This window comes from Symphodus melops (assembly GCF_947650265.1).
Source record: "Symphodus melops genome assembly, chromosome: 23".
Classification (NCBI taxonomy): Eukaryota; Metazoa; Chordata; class Actinopteri; order Labriformes; family Labridae; genus Symphodus; species Symphodus melops.
Window position 1 is genome coordinate 1,408,859 of NC_136713.1, and position 21,904 is coordinate 1,430,762.

The 21,904-nt window shown below is 44.8% G+C and overlaps 1 protein-coding gene, 1 long non-coding RNA gene and 1 pseudogene across 23 annotated transcripts in view; all 3 read right to left on the bottom strand.

The window, feature by feature from the left end:
* LOC306818766 overlaps nt 1–20,785 on the bottom strand; it is a 28,312-nt pseudogene extending 7,527 nt beyond the window's left edge. The window contains exons 1-9 of the transcript in view: nt 20,601–20,785; nt 20,406–20,484; nt 20,055–20,259; nt 9,603–11,683; nt 9,165–9,324; nt 3,548–3,746; nt 1,623–3,423; nt 1,343–1,516; nt 915–1,074 (exon numbers count right to left, since the gene is read on the bottom strand). The product of the transcript in view is annotated as an uncharacterized misc_RNA (transcript). The remainder of the gene's footprint in view (nt 1–914; nt 1,075–1,342; nt 1,517–1,622; nt 3,424–3,547; nt 3,747–9,164; nt 9,325–9,602; nt 11,684–20,054; nt 20,260–20,405; nt 20,485–20,600) is intronic.
* LOC306818974 overlaps nt 1–21,904 on the bottom strand; it is a 51,210-nt gene that overhangs the window by 14,867 nt on the left and 14,439 nt on the right. The window lies entirely within an intron of this gene.
* LOC306818767 (NLR family CARD domain-containing protein 3-like) lies at nt 17,169–19,934 on the bottom strand (the record flags this gene model as incomplete). The annotated part of the gene is made up of 5 exons (XM_079336485.1): nt 17,169–17,211; nt 17,412–17,579; nt 17,850–18,023; nt 18,130–18,396; nt 18,748–19,934. Coding segments are annotated over 5 exons (1,839 nt in total), but the record flags the coding sequence as incomplete, so codon positions are not given.

A 21,904-nucleotide genomic window follows, 5' to 3' on the forward strand; every position in this document is an offset into this window, starting at 1 on the left:
CCAAATGCTTTGATGGAAATAGAGTCAAATATAATCCTAGTCATCATTGATGGTTGTCAACTCAAACCGTTTGTGTTGTCATTGAAGGAAAGGAGCCTCGAGGGTGGAAGTCACAGAAAGTGATGAGAAGAAAGGAGGAGATGAAAACTCATGTGATGTGAAATATGAAGCAGTCCAAATGTTTCTGTGTCTATCTATATCTGTAGTGTTGAAATGATTGTGAAGTGAAATTCAAAGGTTCATTCATGGAACTGCTCGACCTTTGACCTTCACTGTCTGCACAGCCAGAAGACGAGGAGGAGAGCTAGCTCATGTCTTTAAAGGTTTTCTCTTTCTATTTCATCACTGTATTCAACTCTGGATGTTTTAGAGCGGAGAACTTGATGTTGGAGACTCTGCATGTTTACATCAAATCAAATATAGTTTCTGTTGTTTTTAAATGTGATGAGCTCCACAAGCTTGTCCAGGAGCATCCGGCCAGCAGCCAACATCAAAACCATGAATGTCAAAGTCACAAAACAGCACGCTGTAAACTCTACATTTCTGTTGGATGTGATGAATGGTCATTTTCTAATCTCTGGATTATCACTTTTATTTCAGTTGACATCTTTTATTGTGTAATATTTCAACTCTCATCAGTTTCCATCACCCTCACTTTCATCATCACTTTGTGTTACTTCCATCATCCAACATGTGCTGCTGTGTTCTGATGAAGAGAAATGAAAACACACTCACACTTCCTCAGACCAGGTTTCAGTCTGTGCAGTCCACCATGATCTAACCTGGAGGAAGAAACCAGATCAGAATCTACTTCATCCATCTTCATTTAAATCACCATCAGACCAGACAAGAAGCAGAGTTCATCATTCAGAAACAGTGAGACAGCTTCTGTGTGTCTGTCTGTACCTCAATGTCTCCAGTCTGCAGTGTGGATCCTCCAGTCCAGCAGACAGCAGCTTCTCTCCTCCTTCTCCTGGATGATTGTAGCTCAGGTCCAGCTCTCTCAGGGGGGAGGAGCTTAGAGCTGAGGCCAGAGACACACAACCTTCTTCTGTGATCAGACAGCCTGACAGACTACACACACACACACACACACACACACACACACACACACACACACACACACACACACACACACACACACACACACACACACACACACACACACACACACACACACACACACACACACACACACACACACACACACACAGGTCCATTCTCAGCTGTTTTACCAGTAATATCCAGTCATAACCATGCAGCTGAACAGAGTCAACTTTATAATCTGATACTGATCAACATTTACTCTGCTGGGAATAATCTGTATCAGCTGTACACTAACCTGAGAGTGTCCAGTCTACAGAGAGGACTCTTCAGTCCAGCAGACAGCAGCTTCACTCCTGAATCATGCAGGTTGTTGTTGCTCAGGTCCAGCTCTCTCAGACTAGAGGACTGGGAGCTGAGGACTGAGGACAGAGCTTCACAGCTTCTCTCTGAGAGCTGACAGCCACTCAGCCTGAAGAGGATTCAGAAGAACACAAATGAAAACAATTACAAACCATAGTTGTTATTTCTGAATAAAGAGAACTACATTTAACCTGGATAGTTATGTGAGCACGTACAGAGCTTTGTTTGAAGCTTTGATCACAGGCAGCAGCCTCAGAAGAGCCTCCTCTGAAGCAGAGTATTTCTTCAGGTCAAACACATCCAGATCTTTTTCTGATGACAGTAAGATGAAGACCAGAGCTGACCACTGAGCAGGAGACAGTTTATCTGTGGAGAGACGTCCTGATCTCAGGGACTGTTGGATCTCCTCCACTAGAGAACGATCATTCAGTTCATTCAGACAGTGGAACAGATTGAAGCTTTTCTCTGCAGACAGATCCTCACTGATCTTCTTCTTGATGTACTTGACTGTTTTCTGATTGGTCTGTGAGCCACTTCCTGTGTGTTTCAGCAGACCTCGTAGGTGACTCTGATTGGTCTGTAGAGAAAGACCGAGGAGGAAGCGGAGGAACAAGTCCAGGTGTCCATTTGGACTCTGTAACGCCTGGTCCACAGCACTCTGGTATAAAAGTGTTGGGCCAGGTTCTTCTCTGAATACTTTAGACCACCTGGATGTTGTTTGTTTCTCTGACATCAGATTGACTCCAGAGTTGATGAAGGTCAGATGGACATGAAGAGCAGCCAGAAACTCCTGAACACTCAGATGGATGAAGCAGAACACCTTGTCCTGGTACAGTCCTCTCTCCTCTTTAAAGATCTGTGTGAACACTCCTGAGTACACTGAGGCTGCTCTGATATCGATGCCACACTCTGTCAGGTCTGACTCATAGAAGATCAGGTTTCCTTTCTGCAGCTGCTCAAAAGCCAGTTTTCCCAGAGACTTAATCATCTTCCGGCTCTTTTTATTCCAGTGTGGATCTGTCTCAGCTCCTCCGTCATACTTGATGTTCTTCAGTTTGGACTGAACCACCAGGAAGTGGGTGTACATCTCAGTCAGGGTCTTGGGCAGCTCTCCTCCCTCTCTGGTCTTCAGCACATCCTCCAGAACTGTAGCAGTGATCCAGCAGAAGACTGGGATGTGGCACATGATGTGGAGGCTTCTGGATCTCTTGATGTGGGAGATGATCCTGCTGGCCTGCTTCTCATCTCTGAATCTCTTCCTGAAGTACTCATCCTTCTGTGGATCAGTGAACCCTCTGACCTCTGTCACCATGTCAACACACTCAGGAGGGATCTGATTGGCTGCTGCAGGTCGTGTGGTTATCCAGAGGCGAGCAGAGGGAAGCAGTTTCCCCCTGATGAGGTTTGTCAGCAGCACATCCACTGAGGTGGACTCTGTGACATCAGTCAGGGTCTGGTTGTTTTTAAAGTCCAGAGGAAGTCGACACTCATCCAGACCGTCAAAGATGAACACCACCTGGAACTCTTCAGACCTGCAGATTCCTGCTTCTTTGGTTTCAGGAAAGAAGTGATGAACAAGTTCCACCAAGCTGAACTTTTTCTCTTTCAGCACATTCAGCTCTCTGAAAGTGAATGGAAATGTGAAGTGTATGTCCTGGTTGGCTTTGTCTTCAGCCCAGTCCAGAGTGAACTTCTGTGTTAACACTGTTTTCCCGATGCCAGCCACTCCCTTTGTCATCACTCTTCTGATTGGTTCATCTCTTCCAGGTGAGGCTTTAAAGATGTCTTCTTGTCTGATGGTTGTTTCTGCTCTGTCTGGTTTCCTGGATGCTGTTTCAATCTGTCTGACCTCGTGTTCCTCATTGACCTCTCCAGTCCCTCCCTCTGTGATGAAGAGCTCTGTGTAGATCTGGTTCAGAAGGGTTGGGTTTCCTGCTTTAGCGATCCCCTCAAACACACACTGGAACTTCTTCAGGTTAGATTTCAGTTTACGCCGGCACTCTGCAGCCACTGTTCCTGAATAAAGACAGAACTGAGATCACTGAACAGATCCTGATATAGATCACATGATTATCTGAGTTTGAACTTTAAACCCCTTTGTCCTTTTTCTAAAATATGAAATCTGTTCAGATGTTCTTACTGCTCTGCAGACAGTCAGCCAGCTCCTCCTGCTTCATTCTCCTCAGGAAGTGGAGAGTGATCTTCAAAAATGCCTCTTTACAGCTTCTCCTCTGCTCTTCATCCTCACTCTGACTCTCTAAGTATTCTGGGTAATCTGGACTCAGAGCCCTCTGGACTCTCTTCAGCTCGTGCTTCACAAAGGTGACGATGTTCTCCTCCAGCAGCTGGAACAGAAGGAGACACTGGATATTTCCTATAAAGTGGTAGAACTCAACATGTGGTTCATGTGTCAGTCTGAAGGTCAGCTGATCTAAACACAACAATAACTTAGCATTACATTCTTGTAATGGTAGTTTATGAAATAACACACCATAAAGATGGAGTCCAGGTCTGTTAGATCCTGCTGGTCTGATGGATCTCTGTGAACCTCGGAGATCTCCTGTTGAACTCTGTGACAGGACATATTACACAAGAAAACAATGGGTCATATATGATGAAGCTCTGAGCCAAGATATGAGTCTTTGAACCACAGAGTCAGAACATTCACTGGATTTTTAATTCTCACCTTCCATCAGCACCACGTCCATCTTTAAAGTGAATAGGATGACCCATAGACCGGTCACTCTTCATGGACACAGAGCTGGGTCCAGGAGAGTCTGGTCTCTGGTCCTGCATCCTGATACAAACAAACAGCTGCTTCATGAACAAAGATCATCTTTAATCAGATTGTTCCAGTTCAAACTAGCAGATGGATCATCAGTAATCAGGAGGCAGAGCTGAAGTTCTCCACAGTTCTGTTTCTATTCGAACAGTATCTCACTCAGAATACAGCCAACACTGTGTCTGTCCTCACATTCTTCAGACTGATGAAATCAAAGTTCACAAAAGACGACTCAAACAGAAACACAGCTCAGAAAGATGCCAGCAGGAACAATAAAGGTTAGAAGTCCAACCTCCATTTTCAGAGAGAAAGAACTCAGGCTAGCTACAGACACATGTTCATGAAGATACAACCAGTGTCCACCAGGGTGGACACTGGTTGTATTGTACCTCAACATGATGATCCACAGGACAAAGATTTATAAAAGAATGATTACAGATTAAATGAATCCTCAATATGGCCCACAACTGAGACTCAGAACATAGAGTAAGATGACCATGAATATCATGAATACAGAGCTTACGGTAAGTCCACAAGCTGCCCTAAACTACTATCAGGATACAAAACTGATCCAGATCCAGGACCTGTCCTTTACAAGTTCAGGGACATGAGCCTGGAATCTCTCTTCTGGGACAAAGTCTTCAGACTGACACCACTTCAGAGGGGAATAACTGCTGCTTGCACCATCACAGTAGTTTTTATCTTGTGATGATGACTCTACTTACGGCAGTCGGCAGCCTCTTACAGCAGCTCAGTCTCTTTCTTTCCTTATATAGTTATAAAACGCTATTTTTGTACATTGTTTTTTCGGCAATTGCCTGCACTACTGCAGCATTTTAGTTGTAGTGGCAGTATCACTCAGAGGAGTACGGTACTTTTTCGGGAATGATCACGTACAATCGTGAGGAATTACTGTGCCTCAGGCATGGAGCCGGTGTCCCAACCTCACGCATCCATGAGGACCTATGGAGAAGAAAGCCGGCACTGAAGTCAAGGAGAGGATCAAGAGAGACCGGAAATTTAAACCTTTTCTGCCGTCGATTATTGTGGGTAATGTCAGGTCACACGCAAACAAAGTGGACAAACTCACAGCTTCACGGAGACATGGCTAGACGGGAATATACCAGACAGTCTCATTGACCTGGCCTGCTTCACGCTGGTACGAGTGGACCGGGGGAGACAGAGCGGTAAGAAGAGAGGGGGAGGTCTTGCTGTCTTTGTTAACTCTAAATGGTGTAATCCCGGATATATGTAGGAAATTACATAGACTTCCTGAAGCCACCAAATGGTCTGAAAGAATAGAGGTGCGAGAGAGCCACATCCTCTTTCTCAGACAACACCATACAAAATGTAAATGTTATTTCATTATCACAGAGTCACTGTCTCCAGAAGGACAGGATCCAATAAACTTCAAAGAATCCTTGTAATGTAAAAATCACCATTTGTCACTGTAAGGTAACCTCCTCTCTGTTGCATATAAGGATTTGAAATGTGAAGGTTCGGGAGAGAACGCTGCTGCCTTCTTTCCATGCTGCATGTTATTAAAGAGATCTGATTCAAACGCCGAAGCATGAAGTTCTTCTGAGACTTAGCAACTCTCCACCTCAAAAGGAGAATTTCCACGACATATATAACTGTGAAGGAACGGGTCTGCACTCCCAACGCTGAACTTTTAGCGGTAGGATTACGCCCATATTATCTACCACGGGAGTTCTCACATGCCATCATTGTTGCTGTTTACGTCCCACCATCAGCTGTAGCCCAGCGCAGTCATACTGATCAGCAGGGATTTGAATCAATTCACTCTCTCCTCTGTCCTGACAAACTTTAAACAGTATGTCAACTGGGCCACAAGATGGAATAAAACCATAGACCTGCTGTATGCCAATATGAAGGGAGCCCCGTCACACCTGGAGAAGCAGGGAAGCATTGTGAGAGTCATGTTCTTTGACTTCTCCAGTGCTTTTAACACCATCCAGCCCGGCCTCCTGAGGGAAAAACTGCTGGATATTCATCTGCACCCCGACACCACAGCCTGGATCTTTAACTACCTCACTAGCTGACCACAGTACGTCCGAGTGGACGGCTGTGTCTCTGATGTGGTGACGGGCAACACTGGAATACCCCAAGGAACTGTTCTGGCACCCTTTCTTTTCACTCTCTTAACCTCAGACTTCAGGTTTAACTCTGGTTCCTGCCATCTCAGTACAGAGCTCTCGATCAGACAGAGGTCTGATCGAGAGCTTCGTCACATGGTGTAACAGCAACCATCTGAAGTTCAACATCGCCAAGACAAAGGAGGTGGTCGTGGACTACAGGAGGAAGAGGTGCCCCCCTGTCCCAGTCATCATTCAGGGGGAGGAAGTGGAGAGGGTGGACTCTTACAACTACCTTGGGGTTCACATTAACAGTAAGCTGGACTGGTCCCACAACACTTGTAACACTCACCCTTTAAAGGGTGTATTACTCACACCAGGGATTCAGGGATGAATTAACTCAAATCCAATAACTTGTTGTTAATGAAACTAAACCTCTCAGTTAAATCATTTGTCAAAACTTAATTCATCCACTTGAATTTAATTAATGTTGGGAAATTCCCATCAGTCACGTGACGTTACACTAAACAAAACAAAACAATTAATAATGACCCAGATAATCACCTAATTTGCCCTAACACACCCCCCAAAATTCAGTCAACAATCCCCCCAAACGAAAACCACATTAAGCAAACAAAAGTGAGTTTTTTACGGTCTCTTAGTCTCTTTTTATCCAAAACAGCTCCTTCGTCGGTGCGGCCGTATGAGCATCCAAAGTGTTCATTCATCAAAAAATAAGCGACATAATCCAAAAAATAACCCAAACAGGGATATTCCAAACAGGACCAAACATAAGGGAAACAAAAACGATCTCACCCAGATCCTTGGAAGAAAATATCCCGTTCCCCGACTTGACAAATTTTCTTTTCCTCAGCCACGAGCCGCGTGTCCAGGAATGAATGAAAAAATGACGGAAATCCTTATTTTCCCGTATGCCGATTTGTTCCCTTCATATTCTACTGTTTATTTTCCCCCGAACACCTTAATCCCCATACAGCATATGAATTTAATTTTCAGCCACAGAAAACTTTTCTCTGGCACTGAACTTTTCTTCCCGTCACCTTTTCCCTGGTACACTGACGTTCCTTCTTCTCCCTGCCTCCTCTACCTCCTCCCCTTATCGACTCAGTCCTCTCTTTTCCCTACAGGTTAATTGATGCGCTGACACCATTTCCTTCACCACAACGGAATATTATTTATTTTACATGTTTCAATAACAATTGGGTTTCCTTTTCTATTCATCTTGCAACAATCATCCTTTTTTGTGGCTCTGTCACACACTGACGCCATCTTCAGGAAAGGACAGAGCAGGCTTCCTGAGGAGACTCTGATCTTTCAGTGTCTGCGACAGACTCCTCAAGACCTTCTACCAGTGTGTGGTGGCCAGCACACTTTTCTTTGCTGTGGTGTGCTTGTGGGGTTGCATCAAGACTGCTGAGGCAAACAGGGTCAATAAACTGGTCAAGAAGGCCCTCTCTGTCGTTGGCCTAGAACTGGAGACTCTGGAGACAGTGGCTGAGAGGAGGATGAAGGACAAAATCATATCCATCCTGGATAACTCCTCTCACCTTCTCCACAACAAGCTGTAGGAGATGAGCAGCTCCTTCAGCCAACGCCTCCTCCCCCCAGGAGCAAAACAGAACACTTCAGACGCTCATTTGACCCCACAACAGCAGGAGCTCATCTGTATTTATATATATTCTCTTTATATATGTTTAAATTAACGAACACACCTCGTTGTTCTTGTCCATAGCTAAATTTCAGGGGAAATGAAAAAACTAACTTACTAGTTTCTGGTGGTTACGTGGCTAATTATGCTAGGTTTTACTACGTTCAGATTATCTTCATTTTTATTAATAATAAACGACTACTCTGTTAGGTTTACGTTTGGCGGACCCCAAAATGCAGAGACATAAAGAACCAAATACAAACATCCACATTTCATGAAGTTCAGCTGGATTTGATCCAAATGCTTTGATGGAAATAGAGTCAAATATAATCCTAGTCATCATTGATGGTTGTCAACTCAAACCGTTTGTGTTGTCATTGAAGGAAAGGAGCCTCGAGGGTGGAAGTCACAGAAAGTGATGAGAAGAAAGGAGGAGATGAAAACTCATGTGATGTGAAATATGAAGCAGTCCAAATGTTTCTGTGTCTATCTATATCTGTAGTGTTGAAATGATTGTGAAGTGAAATTCAAAGGTTCATTCATGGAACTGCTCGACCTTTGACCTTCACTGTCTGCACAGCCAGAAGACGAGGAGGAGAGCTAGCTCATGTCTTTAAAGGTTTTCTCTTTCTATTTCATCACTGTATTCAACTCTGGATGTTTTAGAGCGGAGAACTTGATGTTGGAGACTCTGCATGTTTACATCAAATCAAATATAGTTTCTGTTGTTTTTAAATGTGATGAGCTCCACAAGCTTGTCCAGGAGCATCCGGCCAGCAGCCAACATCAAAACCATGAATGTCAAAGTCACAAAACAGCACGCTGTAAACTCTACATTTCTGTTGGATGTGATGAATGGTCATTTTCTAATCTCTGGATTATCACTTTTATTTCAGTTGACATCTTTTATTGTGTAATATTTCAACTCTCATCAGTTTCCATCACCCTCACTTTCATCATCACTTTGTGTTACTTCCATCATCCAACATGTGCTGCTGTGTTCTGATGAAGAGAAATGAAAACACACTCACACTTCCTCAGACCAGGTTTCAGTCTGTGCAGTCCACCATGATCTAACCTGGAGGAAGAAACCAGATCAGAATCTACTTCATCCATCTTCATTTAAATCACCATCAGACCAGACAAGAAGCAGAGTTCATCATTCAGAAACAGTGAGACAGCTTCTGTGTGTCTGTCTGTACCTCAATGTCTCCAGTCTGCAGTGTGGATCCTCCAGTCCAGCAGACAGCAGCTTCTCTCCTCCTTCTCCTGGATGATTGTAGCTCAGGTCCAGCTCTCTCAGGGGGGAGGAGCTTAGAGCTGAGGCCAGAGACACACAACCTTCTTCTGTGATCAGACAGCCTGACAGACTACACACACACACACACACACACACACACACACACACACACACACACACACACACACACACACACACACACACACACACACACACACACACACACACACACACACACACACACACACACACACACACACACACACACACACACACACAGGTCCATTCTCAGCTGTTTTACCAGTAATATCCAGTCATAACCATGCAGCTGAACAGAGTCAACTTTATAATCTGATACTGATCAACATTTACTCTGCTGGGAATAATCTGTATCAGCTGTACACTAACCTGAGAGTGTCCAGTCTACAGAGAGGACTCTTCAGTCCAGCAGACAGCAGCTTCACTCCTGAATCATGCAGGTTGTTGTTGCTCAGGTCCAGCTCTCTCAGACTAGAGGACTGGGAGCTGAGGACTGAGGACAGAGCTTCACAGCTTCTCTCTGAGAGCTGACAGCCACTCAGCCTGAAGAGGATTCAGAAGAACACAAATGAAAACAATTACAAACCATAGTTGTTATTTCTGAATAAAGAGAACTACATTTAACCTGGATAGTTATGTGAGCACGTACAGAGCTTTGTTTGAAGCTTTGATCACAGGCAGCAGCCTCAGAAGAGCCTCCTCTGAAGCAGAGTATTTCTTCAGGTCAAACACATCCAGATCTTTTTCTGATGACAGTAAGATGAAGACCAGAGCTGACCACTGAGCAGGAGACAGTTTATCTGTGGAGAGACGTCCTGATCTCAGGGACTGTTGGATCTCCTCCACTAGAGAACGATCATTCAGTTCATTCAGACAGTGGAACAGATTGAAGCTTTTCTCTGCAGACAGATCCTCACTGATCTTCTTCTTGATGTACTTGACTGTTTTCTGATTGGTCTGTGAGCCACTTCCTGTGTGTTTCAGCAGACCTCGTAGGTGACTCTGATTGGTCTGTAGAGAAAGACCGAGGAGGAAGCGGAGGAACAAGTCCAGGTGTCCATTTGGACTCTGTAACGCCTGGTCCACAGCACTCTGGTATAAAAGTGTTGGGCCAGGTTCTTCTCTGAATACTTTAGACCACCTGGATGTTGTTTGTTTCTCTGACATCAGATTGACTCCAGAGTTGATGAAGGTCAGATGGACATGAAGAGCAGCCAGAAACTCCTGAACACTCAGATGGATGAAGCAGAACACCTTGTCCTGGTACAGTCCTCTCTCCTCTTTAAAGATCTGTGTGAACACTCCTGAGTACACTGAGGCTGCTCTGATATCGATGCCACACTCTGTCAGGTCTGACTCATAGAAGATCAGGTTTCCTTTCTGCAGCTGCTCAAAAGCCATTTTTCCCAGAGACTTAATCATCTTCCGGCTCTTTTTATTCCAGTGTGGATCTGTCTCAGCTCCTCCGTCATACTTGATGTTCTTCAGTTTGGACTGAACCACCAGGAAGTGGGTGTACATCTCAGTCAGGGTCTTGGGCAGCTCTCCTCCCTCTCTGGTCTTCAGCACATCCTCCAGAACTGTAGCAGTGATCCAGCAGAAGACTGGGATGTGGCACATGATGTGGAGGCTTCTGGATCTCTTGATGTGGGAGATGATCCTGCTGGCCTGCTTCTCATCTCTGAATCTCTTCCTGAAGTACTCATCCTTCTGTGGATCAGTGAACCCTCTGACCTCTGTCACCATGTCAACACACTCAGGAGGGATCTGATTGGCTGCTGCAGGTCGTGTGGTTATCCAGAGGCGAGCAGAGGGAAGCAGTTTCCCCCTGATGAGGTTTGTCAGCAGCACATCCACTGAGGTGGACTCTGTGACATCAGTCAGGGTCTGGTTGTTTTTAAAGTCCAGAGGAAGTCGACACTCATCCAGACCGTCAAAGATGAACACCACCTGGAACTCTTCAGACCTGCAGATTCCTGCTTCTTTGGTTTCAGGAAAGAAGTGATGAACAAGTTCCACCAAGCTGAACTTTTTCTCTTTCAGCACATTCAGCTCTCTGAAAGTGAATGGAAATGTGAAGTGTATGTCCTGGTTGGCTTTGTCTTCAGCCCAGTCCAGAGTGAACTTCTGTGTTAACACTGTTTTCCCGATGCCAGCCACTCCCTTTGTCATCACTCTTCTGATTGGTTCATCTCTTCCAGGTGAGGCTTTAAAGATGTCTTCTTGTCTGATGGTTGTTTCTGCTCTGTCTGGTTTCCTGGATGCTGTTTCAATCTGTCTGACCTCGTGTTCCTCATTGACCTCTCCAGTCCCTCCCTCTGTGATGAAGAGCTCTGTGTAGATCTGGTTCAGAAGGGTTGGGTTTCCTGCTTTAGCGATCCCCTCAAACACACACTGGAACTTCTTCAGGTTAGATTTCAGTTTACGCCGGCACTCTGCAGCCACTGTTCCTGAATAAAGACAGAACTGAGATCACTGAACAGATCCTGATATAGATCACATGATTATCTGAGTTTGAACTTTAAACCCCTTTGTCCTTTTTCTAAAATATGAAATCTGTTCAGATGTTCTTACTGCTCTGCAGACAGTCAGCCAGCTCCTCCTGCTTCATTCTCCTCAGGAAGTGGAGAGTGATCTTCAAAAATGCCTCTTTACAGCTTCTCCTCTGCTCTTCATCCTCACTCTGACTCTCTAAGTATTCTGGGTAATCTGGACTCAGAGCCCTCTGGACTCTCTTCAGCTCGTGCTTCACAAAGGTGACGATGTTCTCCTCCAGCAGCTGGAACAGAAGGAGACACTGGATATTTCCTATAAAGTGGTAGAACTCAACATGTGGTTCATGTGTCAGTCTGAAGGTCAGCTGATCTAAACACAACAATAACTTAGCATTACATTCTTGTCATGGTAGTTTATGAAATAACACACCATAAAGATGGAGTCCAGGTCTGTTAGATCCTGCTGGTCTGATGGATCTCTGTGAACCTCGGAGATCTCCTGTTGAACTCTGTGACAGGACATATTACACAAGAAAACAATGGGTCATATATGATGAAGCTCTGAGCCAAGATATGAGTCTTTGAACCACAGAGTCAGAACATTCACTGGATTTTTAATTCTCACCTTCCATCAGCACCACGTCCATCTTTAAAGTGAATAGGATGACCCATAGACCGGTCACTCTTCATGGACACAGAGCTGGGTCCAGGAGAGTCTGGTCTCTGGTCCTGCATCCTGATACAAACAAACAGCTGCTTCATGAACAAAGATCATCTTTAATCAGATTGTTCCAGTTCAAACTAGCAGATGGATCATCAGTAATCAGGAGGCAGAGCTGAAGTTCTCCACAGTTCTGTTTCTATTCGAACAGTATCTCACTCAGAATACAGCCAACACTGTGTCTGTCCTCACATTCTTCAGACTGATGAAATCAAAGTTCACAAAAGACGACTCAAACAGAAACACAGCTCAGAAAGATGCCAGCAGGAACAATAAAGGTTAGAAGTCCAACCTCCATTTTCAGAGAGAAAGAACTCAGGCTAGCTACAGACACATGTTCATGAAGATACAACCAGTGTCCACCAGGGGGGGCAGAAGGAAAACCTCAACATGATGATCCACAGGACAAAGATTTATAAAAGAATGATTACAGATTAAATGAATCCTCAATATGGCCCACAACTGAGACTCAGAACATAGAGTAAGATGACCATGAATATCATGAATACAGAGCTTACGGTAAGTCCACAAGCTGCCCTAAACTACTATCAGGATACAAAACTGATCCAGATCCAGGACCTGTCCTTTACAAGTTCAGGGACATGAGCCTGGAATCTCTCTTCTGGGACAAAGTCTTCAGACTGACACCACTTCAGAGGGGAATAACTGCTGCTTGCACCATCACAGTAGTTTTTATCTTGTGATGATGACTCTACTTACGGCAGTCGGCAGCCTCTTACAGCAGCTCAGTCTCTTTCTTTCCTTATATAGTTATAAAACGCTATTTTTGTACATTGTTTTTTCGGCAATTGCCTGCACTACTGCAGCATTTTAGTTGTAGTGGCAGTATCACTCAGAGGAGTACGGTACTTTTTCGGGAATGATCACGTACAATCGTGAGGAATTACTGTGCCTCAGGCATGGAGCCGGTGTCCCAACCTCACGCATCCCTGAGGACCTATGGAGAAGAAAGCCGGCACTGAAGTCAAGGAGAGGATCAAGAGAGACCGGAAATTTAAACCTTTTCTGCCGTCGATTATTGTGGGTAATGTCAGGTCACACGCAAACAAAGTGGACAAACTCACAGCTTCACGGAGACATGGCTAGACGGGAATATACCAGACAGTCTCATTGACCTGGCCTGCTTCACGCTGGTACGAGTGGACCGGGGGAGACAGAGCGGTAAGAAGAGAGGGGGAGGTCTTGCTGTCTTTGTTAACTCTAAATGGTGTAATCCCGGATATATGTAGGAAATTACATAGACTTCCTGAAGCCACCAAATGGTCTGAAAGAATAGAGGTGCGAGAGAGCCACATCCTCTTTCTCAGACAACACCATACAAAATGTAAATGTTATTTCATTATCACAGAGTCACTGTCTCCAGAAGGACAGGATCCAATAAACTTCAAAGAATCCTTGTAATGTAAAAATCACCATTTGTCACTGTAAGGTAACCTCCTCTCTGTTGCATATAAGGATTTGAAATGTGAAGGTTCGGGAGAGAACGCTGCTGCCTTCTTTCCATGCTGCATGTTATTAAAGAGATCTGATTCAAACGCCGAAGCATGAAGTTCTTCTGAGACTTAGCAACTCTCCACCTCAAAAGGAGAATTTCCACGACATATATAACTGTGAAGGAACGGGTCTGCACTCCCAACGCTGAACTTTTAGCGGTAGGATTACGCCCATATTATCTACCACGGGAGTTCTCACATGCCATCATTGTTGCTGTTTACGTCCCACCATCAGCTGTAGCCCAGCGCAGTCATACTGATCAGCAGGGATTTGAATCAATTCACTCTCTCCTCTGTCCTGACAAACTTTAAACAGTATGTCAACTGGGCCACAAGATGGAATAAAACCATAGACCTGCTGTATGCCAATATGAAGGGAGCCCCGTCACACCTGGAGAAGCAGGGAAGCATTGTGAGAGTCATGTTCTTTGACTTCTCCAGTGCTTTTAACACCATCCAGCCCGGCCTCCTGAGGGAAAAACTGCTGGATATTCATCTGCACCCCGACACCACAGCCTGGATCTTTAACTACCTCACTAGCTGACCACAGTACGTCCGAGTGGACGGCTGTGTCTCTGATGTGGTGACGGGCAACACTGGAATACCCCAAGGAACTGTTCTGGCACCCTTTCTTTTCACTCTCTTAACCTCAGACTTCAGGTTTAACTCTGGTTCCTGCCATCTCAGTACAGAGCTCTCGATCAGACAGAGGTCTGATCGAGAGCTTCGTCACATGGTGTAACAGCAACCATCTGAAGTTCAACATCGCCAAGACAAAGGAGGTGGTCGTGGACTACAGGAGGAAGAGGTGCCCCCCTGTCCCAGTCATCATTCAGGGGGAGGAAGTGGAGAGGGTGGACTCTTACAACTACCTTGGGGTTCACATTAACAGTAAGCTGGACTGGTCCCACAACACTTGTAACACTCACCCTTTAAAGGGTGTATTACTCACACCAGGGATTCAGGGATGAATTAACTCAAATCCAATAACTTGTTGTTAATGAAACTAAACCTCTCAGTTAAATCATTTGTCAAAACTTAATTCATCCACTTGAATTTAATTAATGTTGGGAAATTCCCATCAGTCACGTGACGTTACACTAAACAAAACAAAACAATTAATAATGACCCAGATAATCACCTAATTTGCCCTAACACACCCCCCAAAATTCAGTCAACAATCCCCCCAAACGAAAACCACATTAAGCAAACAAAAGTGAGTTTTTTACGGTCTCTTAGTCTCTTTTTATCCAAAACAGCTCCTTCGTCGGTGCGGCCGTATGAGCATCCAAAGTGTTCATTCATCAAAAAATAAGCGACATAATCCAAAAAATAACCCAAACAGGGATATTCCAAACAGGACCAAACATAAGGGAAACAAAAACGATCTCACCCAGATCCTTGGAAGAAAATATCCCGTTCCCCGACTTGACAAATTTTCTTTTCCTCAGCCACGAGCCGCGTGTCCAGGAATGAATGAAAAAATGACGGAAATCCTTATTTTCCCGTATGCCGATTTGTTCCCTTCATATTCTACTGTTTATTTTCCCCCGAACACCTTAATCCCCATACAGCATATGAATTTAATTTTCAGCCACAGAAAACTTTTCTCTGGCACTGAACTTTTCTTCCCGTCACCTTTTCCCTGGTACACTGACGTTCCTTCTTCTCCCTGCCTCCTCTACCTCCTCCCCTTATCGACTCAGTCCTCTCTTTTCCCTACAGGTTAATTGATGCGCTGACACCATTTCCTTCACCACAACGGAATATTATTTATTTTACATGTTTCAATAACAATTGGGTTTCCTTTTCTATTCATCTTGCAACAATCATCCTTTTTTGTGGCTCTGTCACACACTGACGCCATCTTCAGGAAAGGACAGAGCAGGCTTCCTGAGGAGACTCTGATCTTTCAGTGTCTGCGACAGACTCCTCAAGACCTTCTACCAGTGTGTGGTGGCCAGCACACTTTTCTTTGCTGTGGTGTGCTTGTGGGGTTGCATCAAGACTGCTGAGGCAAACAGGGTCAATAAACTGGTCAAGAAGGCCCTCTCTGTCGTTGGCCTAGAACTGGAGACTCTGGAGACAGTGGCTGAGAGGAGGATGAAGGACAAAATCATATCCATCCTGGATAACTCCTCTCACCTTCTCCACAACAAGCTGTAGGAGATGAGCAGCTCCTTCAGCCAACGCCTCCTCCCCCCAGGAGCAAAACAGAACACTTCAGACGCTCATTTGACCCCACAACAGCAGGAGCTCATCTGTATTTATATATATTCTCTTTATATATGTTTAAATTAACGAACACACCTCGTTGTTCTTGTCCATAGCTAAATTTCAGGGGAAATGAAAAAACTAACTTACTAGTTTCTGGTGGTTACGTGGCTAATTATGCTAGGTTTTACTACGTTCAGATTATCTTCATTTTTATTAATAATAAACGACTACTCTGTTAGGTTTACGTTTGGCGGACCCCAAAATGCAGAGACATAAAGAACCAAATACAAACATCCACATTTCATGAAGTTCAGCTGGATTTGATCCAAATGCTTTGATGGAAATAGAGTCAAATATAATCCTAGTCATCATTGATGGTTGTCAACTCAAACCGTTTGTGTTGTCATTGAAGGAAAGGAGCCTCGAGGGTGGAAGTCACAGAAAGTGATGAGAAGAAAGGAGGAGATGAAAACTCATGTGATGTGAAATATGAAGCAGTCCAAATGTTTCTGTGTCTATCTATATCTGTAGTGTTGAAATGATTGTGAAGTGAAATTCAAAGGTTCATTCATGGAACTGCTCGACCTTTGACCTTCACTGTCTGCACAGCCAGAAGACGAGGAGGAGAGCTAGCTCATGTCTTTAAAGGTTTTCTCTTTCTATTTCATCACTGTATTCAACTCTGGATGTTTTAGAGCGGAGAACTTGATGTTGGAGACTCTGCATGTTTACATCAAATCAAATATAGTTTCTGTTGTTTTTAAATGTGATGAGCTCCACAAGCTTGTCCAGGAGCATCCGGCCAGCAGCCAACATCAAAACCATGAATGTCAAAGTCACAAAACAGCACGCTGTAAACTCTACATTTCTGTTGGATGTGATGAATGGTCATTTTCTAATCTCTGGATTATCACTTTTATTTCAGTTGACATCTTTTATTGTGTAATATTTCAACTCTCATCAGTTTCCATCACCCTCACTTTCATCATCACTTTGTGTTACTTCCATCATCCAACATGTGCTGCTGTGTTCTGATGAAGAGAAATGAAAACACACTCACACTTCCTCAGACCAGGTTTCAGTCTGTGCAGTCCACCATGATCTAACCTGGAGGAAGAAACCAGATCAGAATCTACTTCATCCATCTTCATTTAAATCACCATCAGACCAGACAAGAAGCAGAGTTCATCATTCAGAAACAGTGAGACAGCTTCTGTGTGTCTGTCTGTACCTCAATGTCTCCAGTCTGCAGTGTGGATCCTCCAGTCCAGCAGACAGCAGCTTCTCTCCTCCTTCTCCTGGATGATTGTAGCTCAGGTCCAGCTCTCTCAGGGGGGAGGAGCTTAGAGCTGAGGCCAGAGACGCACAACCTTCTTCTGTGATCAGACAGCCTGACAGACTACACACACACACACACACACACACACACACACACACACACACACACACACACACACACACACACACACACACACACACACACACACACACACACACACACACACACACACACACACACACACACACACACACACACACAGGTCCATTCTCAGCTGTTTTACCAGTAATATCCAGTCATAACCATGCAGCTGAACAGAGTCAACTTTATAATCTGATACTGATCAACATTTACTCTGCTGGGAATAATCTGTATCAGCTGTACACTAACCTGAGAGTGTCCAGTCTACAGAGAGGACTCTTCAGTCCAGCAGACAGCAGCTTCACTCCTGAATCATGCAGGTTGTTGTTGCTCAGGTCCAGCTCTCTCAGACTAGAGGACTGGGAGCTGAGGACTGAGGACAGAGCTTCACAGCTTCTCTCTGAGAGCTGACAGCCACTCAGCCTGAAGAGGATTCAGAAGAACACAAATGAAAACAATTACAAACCATAGTTGTTATTTCTGAATAAAGAGAACTACATTTAACCTGGATAGTTATGTGAGCACGTACAGAGCTTTGTTTGAAGCTTTGATCACAGGCAGCAGCCTCAGAAGAGCCTCCTCTGAAGCAGAGTATTTCTTCAGGTCAAACACATCCAGATCTTTTTCTGATGACAGTAAGATGAAGACCAGAGCTGACCACTGAGCAGGAGACAGTTTATCTGTGGAGAGACGTCCTGATCTCAGGGACTGTTGGATCTCCTCCACTAGAGAACGATCATTCAGTTCATTCAGACAGTGGAACAGATTGAAGCTTTTCTCTGCAGACAGATCCTCACTGATCTTCTTCTTGATGTACTTGACTGTTTTCTGATTGGTCTGTGAGCCACTTCCTGTGTGTTTCAGCAGACCTCGTAGGTGACTCTGATTGGTCTGTAGAGAAAGACCGAGGAGGAAGCGGAGGAACAAGTCCAGGTGTCCATTTGGACTCTGTAACGCCTGGTCCACAGCACTCTGGTATAAAAGTGTTGGGCCAGGTTCTTCTCTGAATACTTTAGACCACCTGGATGTTGTTTGTTTCTCTGACATCAGATTGACTCCAGAGTTGATGAAGGTCAGATGGACATGAAGAGCAGCCAGAAACTCCTGAACACTCAGATGGATGAAGCAGAACACCTTGTCCTGGTACAGTCCTCTCTCCTCTTTAAAGATCTGTGTGAACACTCCTGAGTACACTGAGGCTGCTCTGATATCGATGCCACACTCTGTCAGGTCTGACTCATAGAAGATCAGGTTTCCTTTCTGCAGCTGCTCAAAAGCCATTTTTCCCAGAGACTTAATCATCTTCCGGCTCTTTTTATTCCAGTGTGGATCTGTCTCAGCTCCTCCGTCATACTTGATGTTCTTCAGTTTGGACTGAACCACCAGGAAGTGGGTGTACATCTCAGTCAGGGTCTTGGGCAGCTCTCCTCCCTCTCTGGTCTTCAGCACATCCTCCAGAACTGTAGCAGTGATCCAGCAGAAGACTGGGATGTGGCACATGATGTGGAGGCTTCTGGATCTCTTGATGTGGGAGATGATCCTGCTGGCCTGCTTCTCATCTCTGAATCTCTTCCTGAAGTACTCATCCTTCTGTGGATCAGTGAACCCTCTGACCTCTGTCACCATGTCAACACACTCAGGAGGGATCTGATTGGCTGCTGCAGGTCGTGTGGTTATCCAGAGGCGAGCAGAGGGAAGCAGTTTCCCCCTGATGAGGTTTGTCAGCAGCACATCCACTGAGGTGGACTCTGTGACATCAGTCAGGGTCTGGTTGTTTTTAAAGTCCAGAGGAAGTCGACACTCATCCAGACCGTCAAAGATGAACACCACCTGGAACTCTTCAGACCTGCAGATTCCTGCTTCTTTGGTTTCAGGAAAGAAGTGATGAACAAGTTCCACCAAGCTGAACTTTTTCTCTTTCAGCACATTCAGCTCTCTGAAAGTGAATGGAAATGTGAAGTGTATGTCCTGGTTGGCTTTGTCTTCAGCCCAGTCCAGAGTGAACTTCTGTGTTAACACTGTTTTCCCGATGCCAGCCACTCCCTTTGTCATCACTCTTCTGATTGGTTCATCTCTTCCAGGTGAGGCTTTAAAGATGTCTTCTTGTCTGATGGTTGTTTCTGCTCTGTCTGGTTTCCTGGATGCTGTTTCAATCTGTCTGACCTCGTGTTCCTCATTGACCTCTCCAGTCCCTCCCTCTGTGATGAAGAGCTCTGTGTAGATCTGGTTCAGAAGGGTTGGGTTTCCTGCTTTAGCGATCCCCTCAAACACACACTGGAACTTCTTCAGGTTAGATTTCAGTTTACGCCGGCACTCTGCAGCCACTGTTCCTGAATAAAGACAGAACTGAGATCACTGAACAGATCCTGATATAGATCACATGATTATCTGAGTTTGAACTTTAAACCCCTTTGTCCTTTTTCTAAAATATGAAATCTGTTCAGATGTTCTTACTGCTCTGCAGACAGTCAGCCAGCTCCTCCTGCTTCATTCTCCTCAGGAAGTGGAGAGTGATCTTCAAAAATGCCTCTTTACAGCTTCTCCTCTGCTCTTCATCCTCACTCTGACTCTCTAAGTATTCTGGGTAATCTGGACTCAGAGCCCTCTGGACTCTCTTCAGCTCGTGCTTCACAAAGGTGACGATGTTCTCCTCCAGCAGCTGGAACAGAAGGAGACACTGGATATTTCCTATAAAGTGGTAGAACTCAACATGTGGTTCATGTGTCAGTCTGAAGGTCAGCTGATCTAAACACAACAATAACTTAGCATTACATTCTTGTCATGGTAGTTTATGAAATAACACACCATAAAGATGGAGTCCAGGTCTGTTAGATCCTGCTGGTCTGATGGATCTCTGTGAACCTCGGAGATCTCCTGTTGAACTCTGTGACAGGACATATTACACAAGAAAACAATGGGTCATATATGATGAAGCTCTGAGCCAAGATATGAGTCTTTGAACCACAGAGTCAGAACATTCACTGGATTTTTAATTCTCACCTTCCATCAGCACCACGTCCATCTTTAAAGTGAATAGGATGACCCATAGACCGGTCACTCTTCATGGACACAGAGCTGGGTCCAGGAGAGTCTGGTCTCTGGTCCTGCATCCTGATACAAACAAACAGCTGCTTCATGAACAAAGATCATCTTTAATCAGATTGTTCCAGTTCAAACTAGCAGATGGATCATCAGTAATCAGGAGGCAGAGCTGAAGTTCTCCACAGTTCTGTTTCTATTCGAACAGTATCTCACTCAGAATACAGCCAACACTGTGTCTGTCCTCACATTCTTCAGACTGATGAAATCAAAGTTCACAAAAGACGACTCAAACAGAAACACAGCTCAGAAAGATGCCAGCAGGAACAATAAAGGTTAGAAGTCCAACCTCCATTTTCAGAGAGAAAGAACTCAGGCTAGCTACAGACACATGTTCATGAAGATACAACCAGTGTCCACCAGGGGGGGCAGAAGGAAAACCTCAACATGATGATCCACAGGACAAAGATTTATAAAAGAATGATTACAGATTAAATGAATCCTCAATATGGCCCACAACTGAGACTCAGAACATAGAGTAAGATGACCATGAATATCATGAATACAGAGCTTACGGTAAGTCCACAAGCTGCCCTAAACTACTATCAGGATACAAAACTGATCCAGATCCAGGACCTGTCCTTTACAAGTTCAGGGACATGAGCCTGGAATCTCTCTTCTGGGACAAAGTCTTCAGACTGACACCACTTCAGAGGGGAATAACTGCTGCTTGCACCATCACAGTAGTTTTTATCTTGTGATGATGACTCTACTTACGGCAGTCGGCAGCCTCTTACAGCAGCTCAGTCTCTTTCTTTCCTTATATAGTTATAAAACGCTATTTTTGTACATTGTTTTTTCGGCAATTGCCTGCACTACTGCAGCATTTTAGTTGTAGTGGCAGTATCACTCAGAGGAGTACGGTACTTTTTCGGGAATGATCACGTACAATCGTGAGGAATTACTGTGCCTCAGGCATGGAGCCGGTGTCCCAACCTCACGCATCCCTGAGGACCTATGGAGAAGAAAGCCGGCACTGAAGTCAAGGAGAGGATCAAGAGAGACCGGAAATTTAAACCTTTTCTGCCGTCGATTATTGTGGGTAATGTCAGGTCACACGCAAACAAAGTGGACAAACTCACAGCTTCACGGAGACATGGCTAGACGGGAATATACCAGACAGTCTCATTGACCTGGCCTGCTTCACGCTGGTACGAGTGGACCGGGGGAGACAGAGCGGTAAGAAGAGAGGGGGAGGTCTTGCT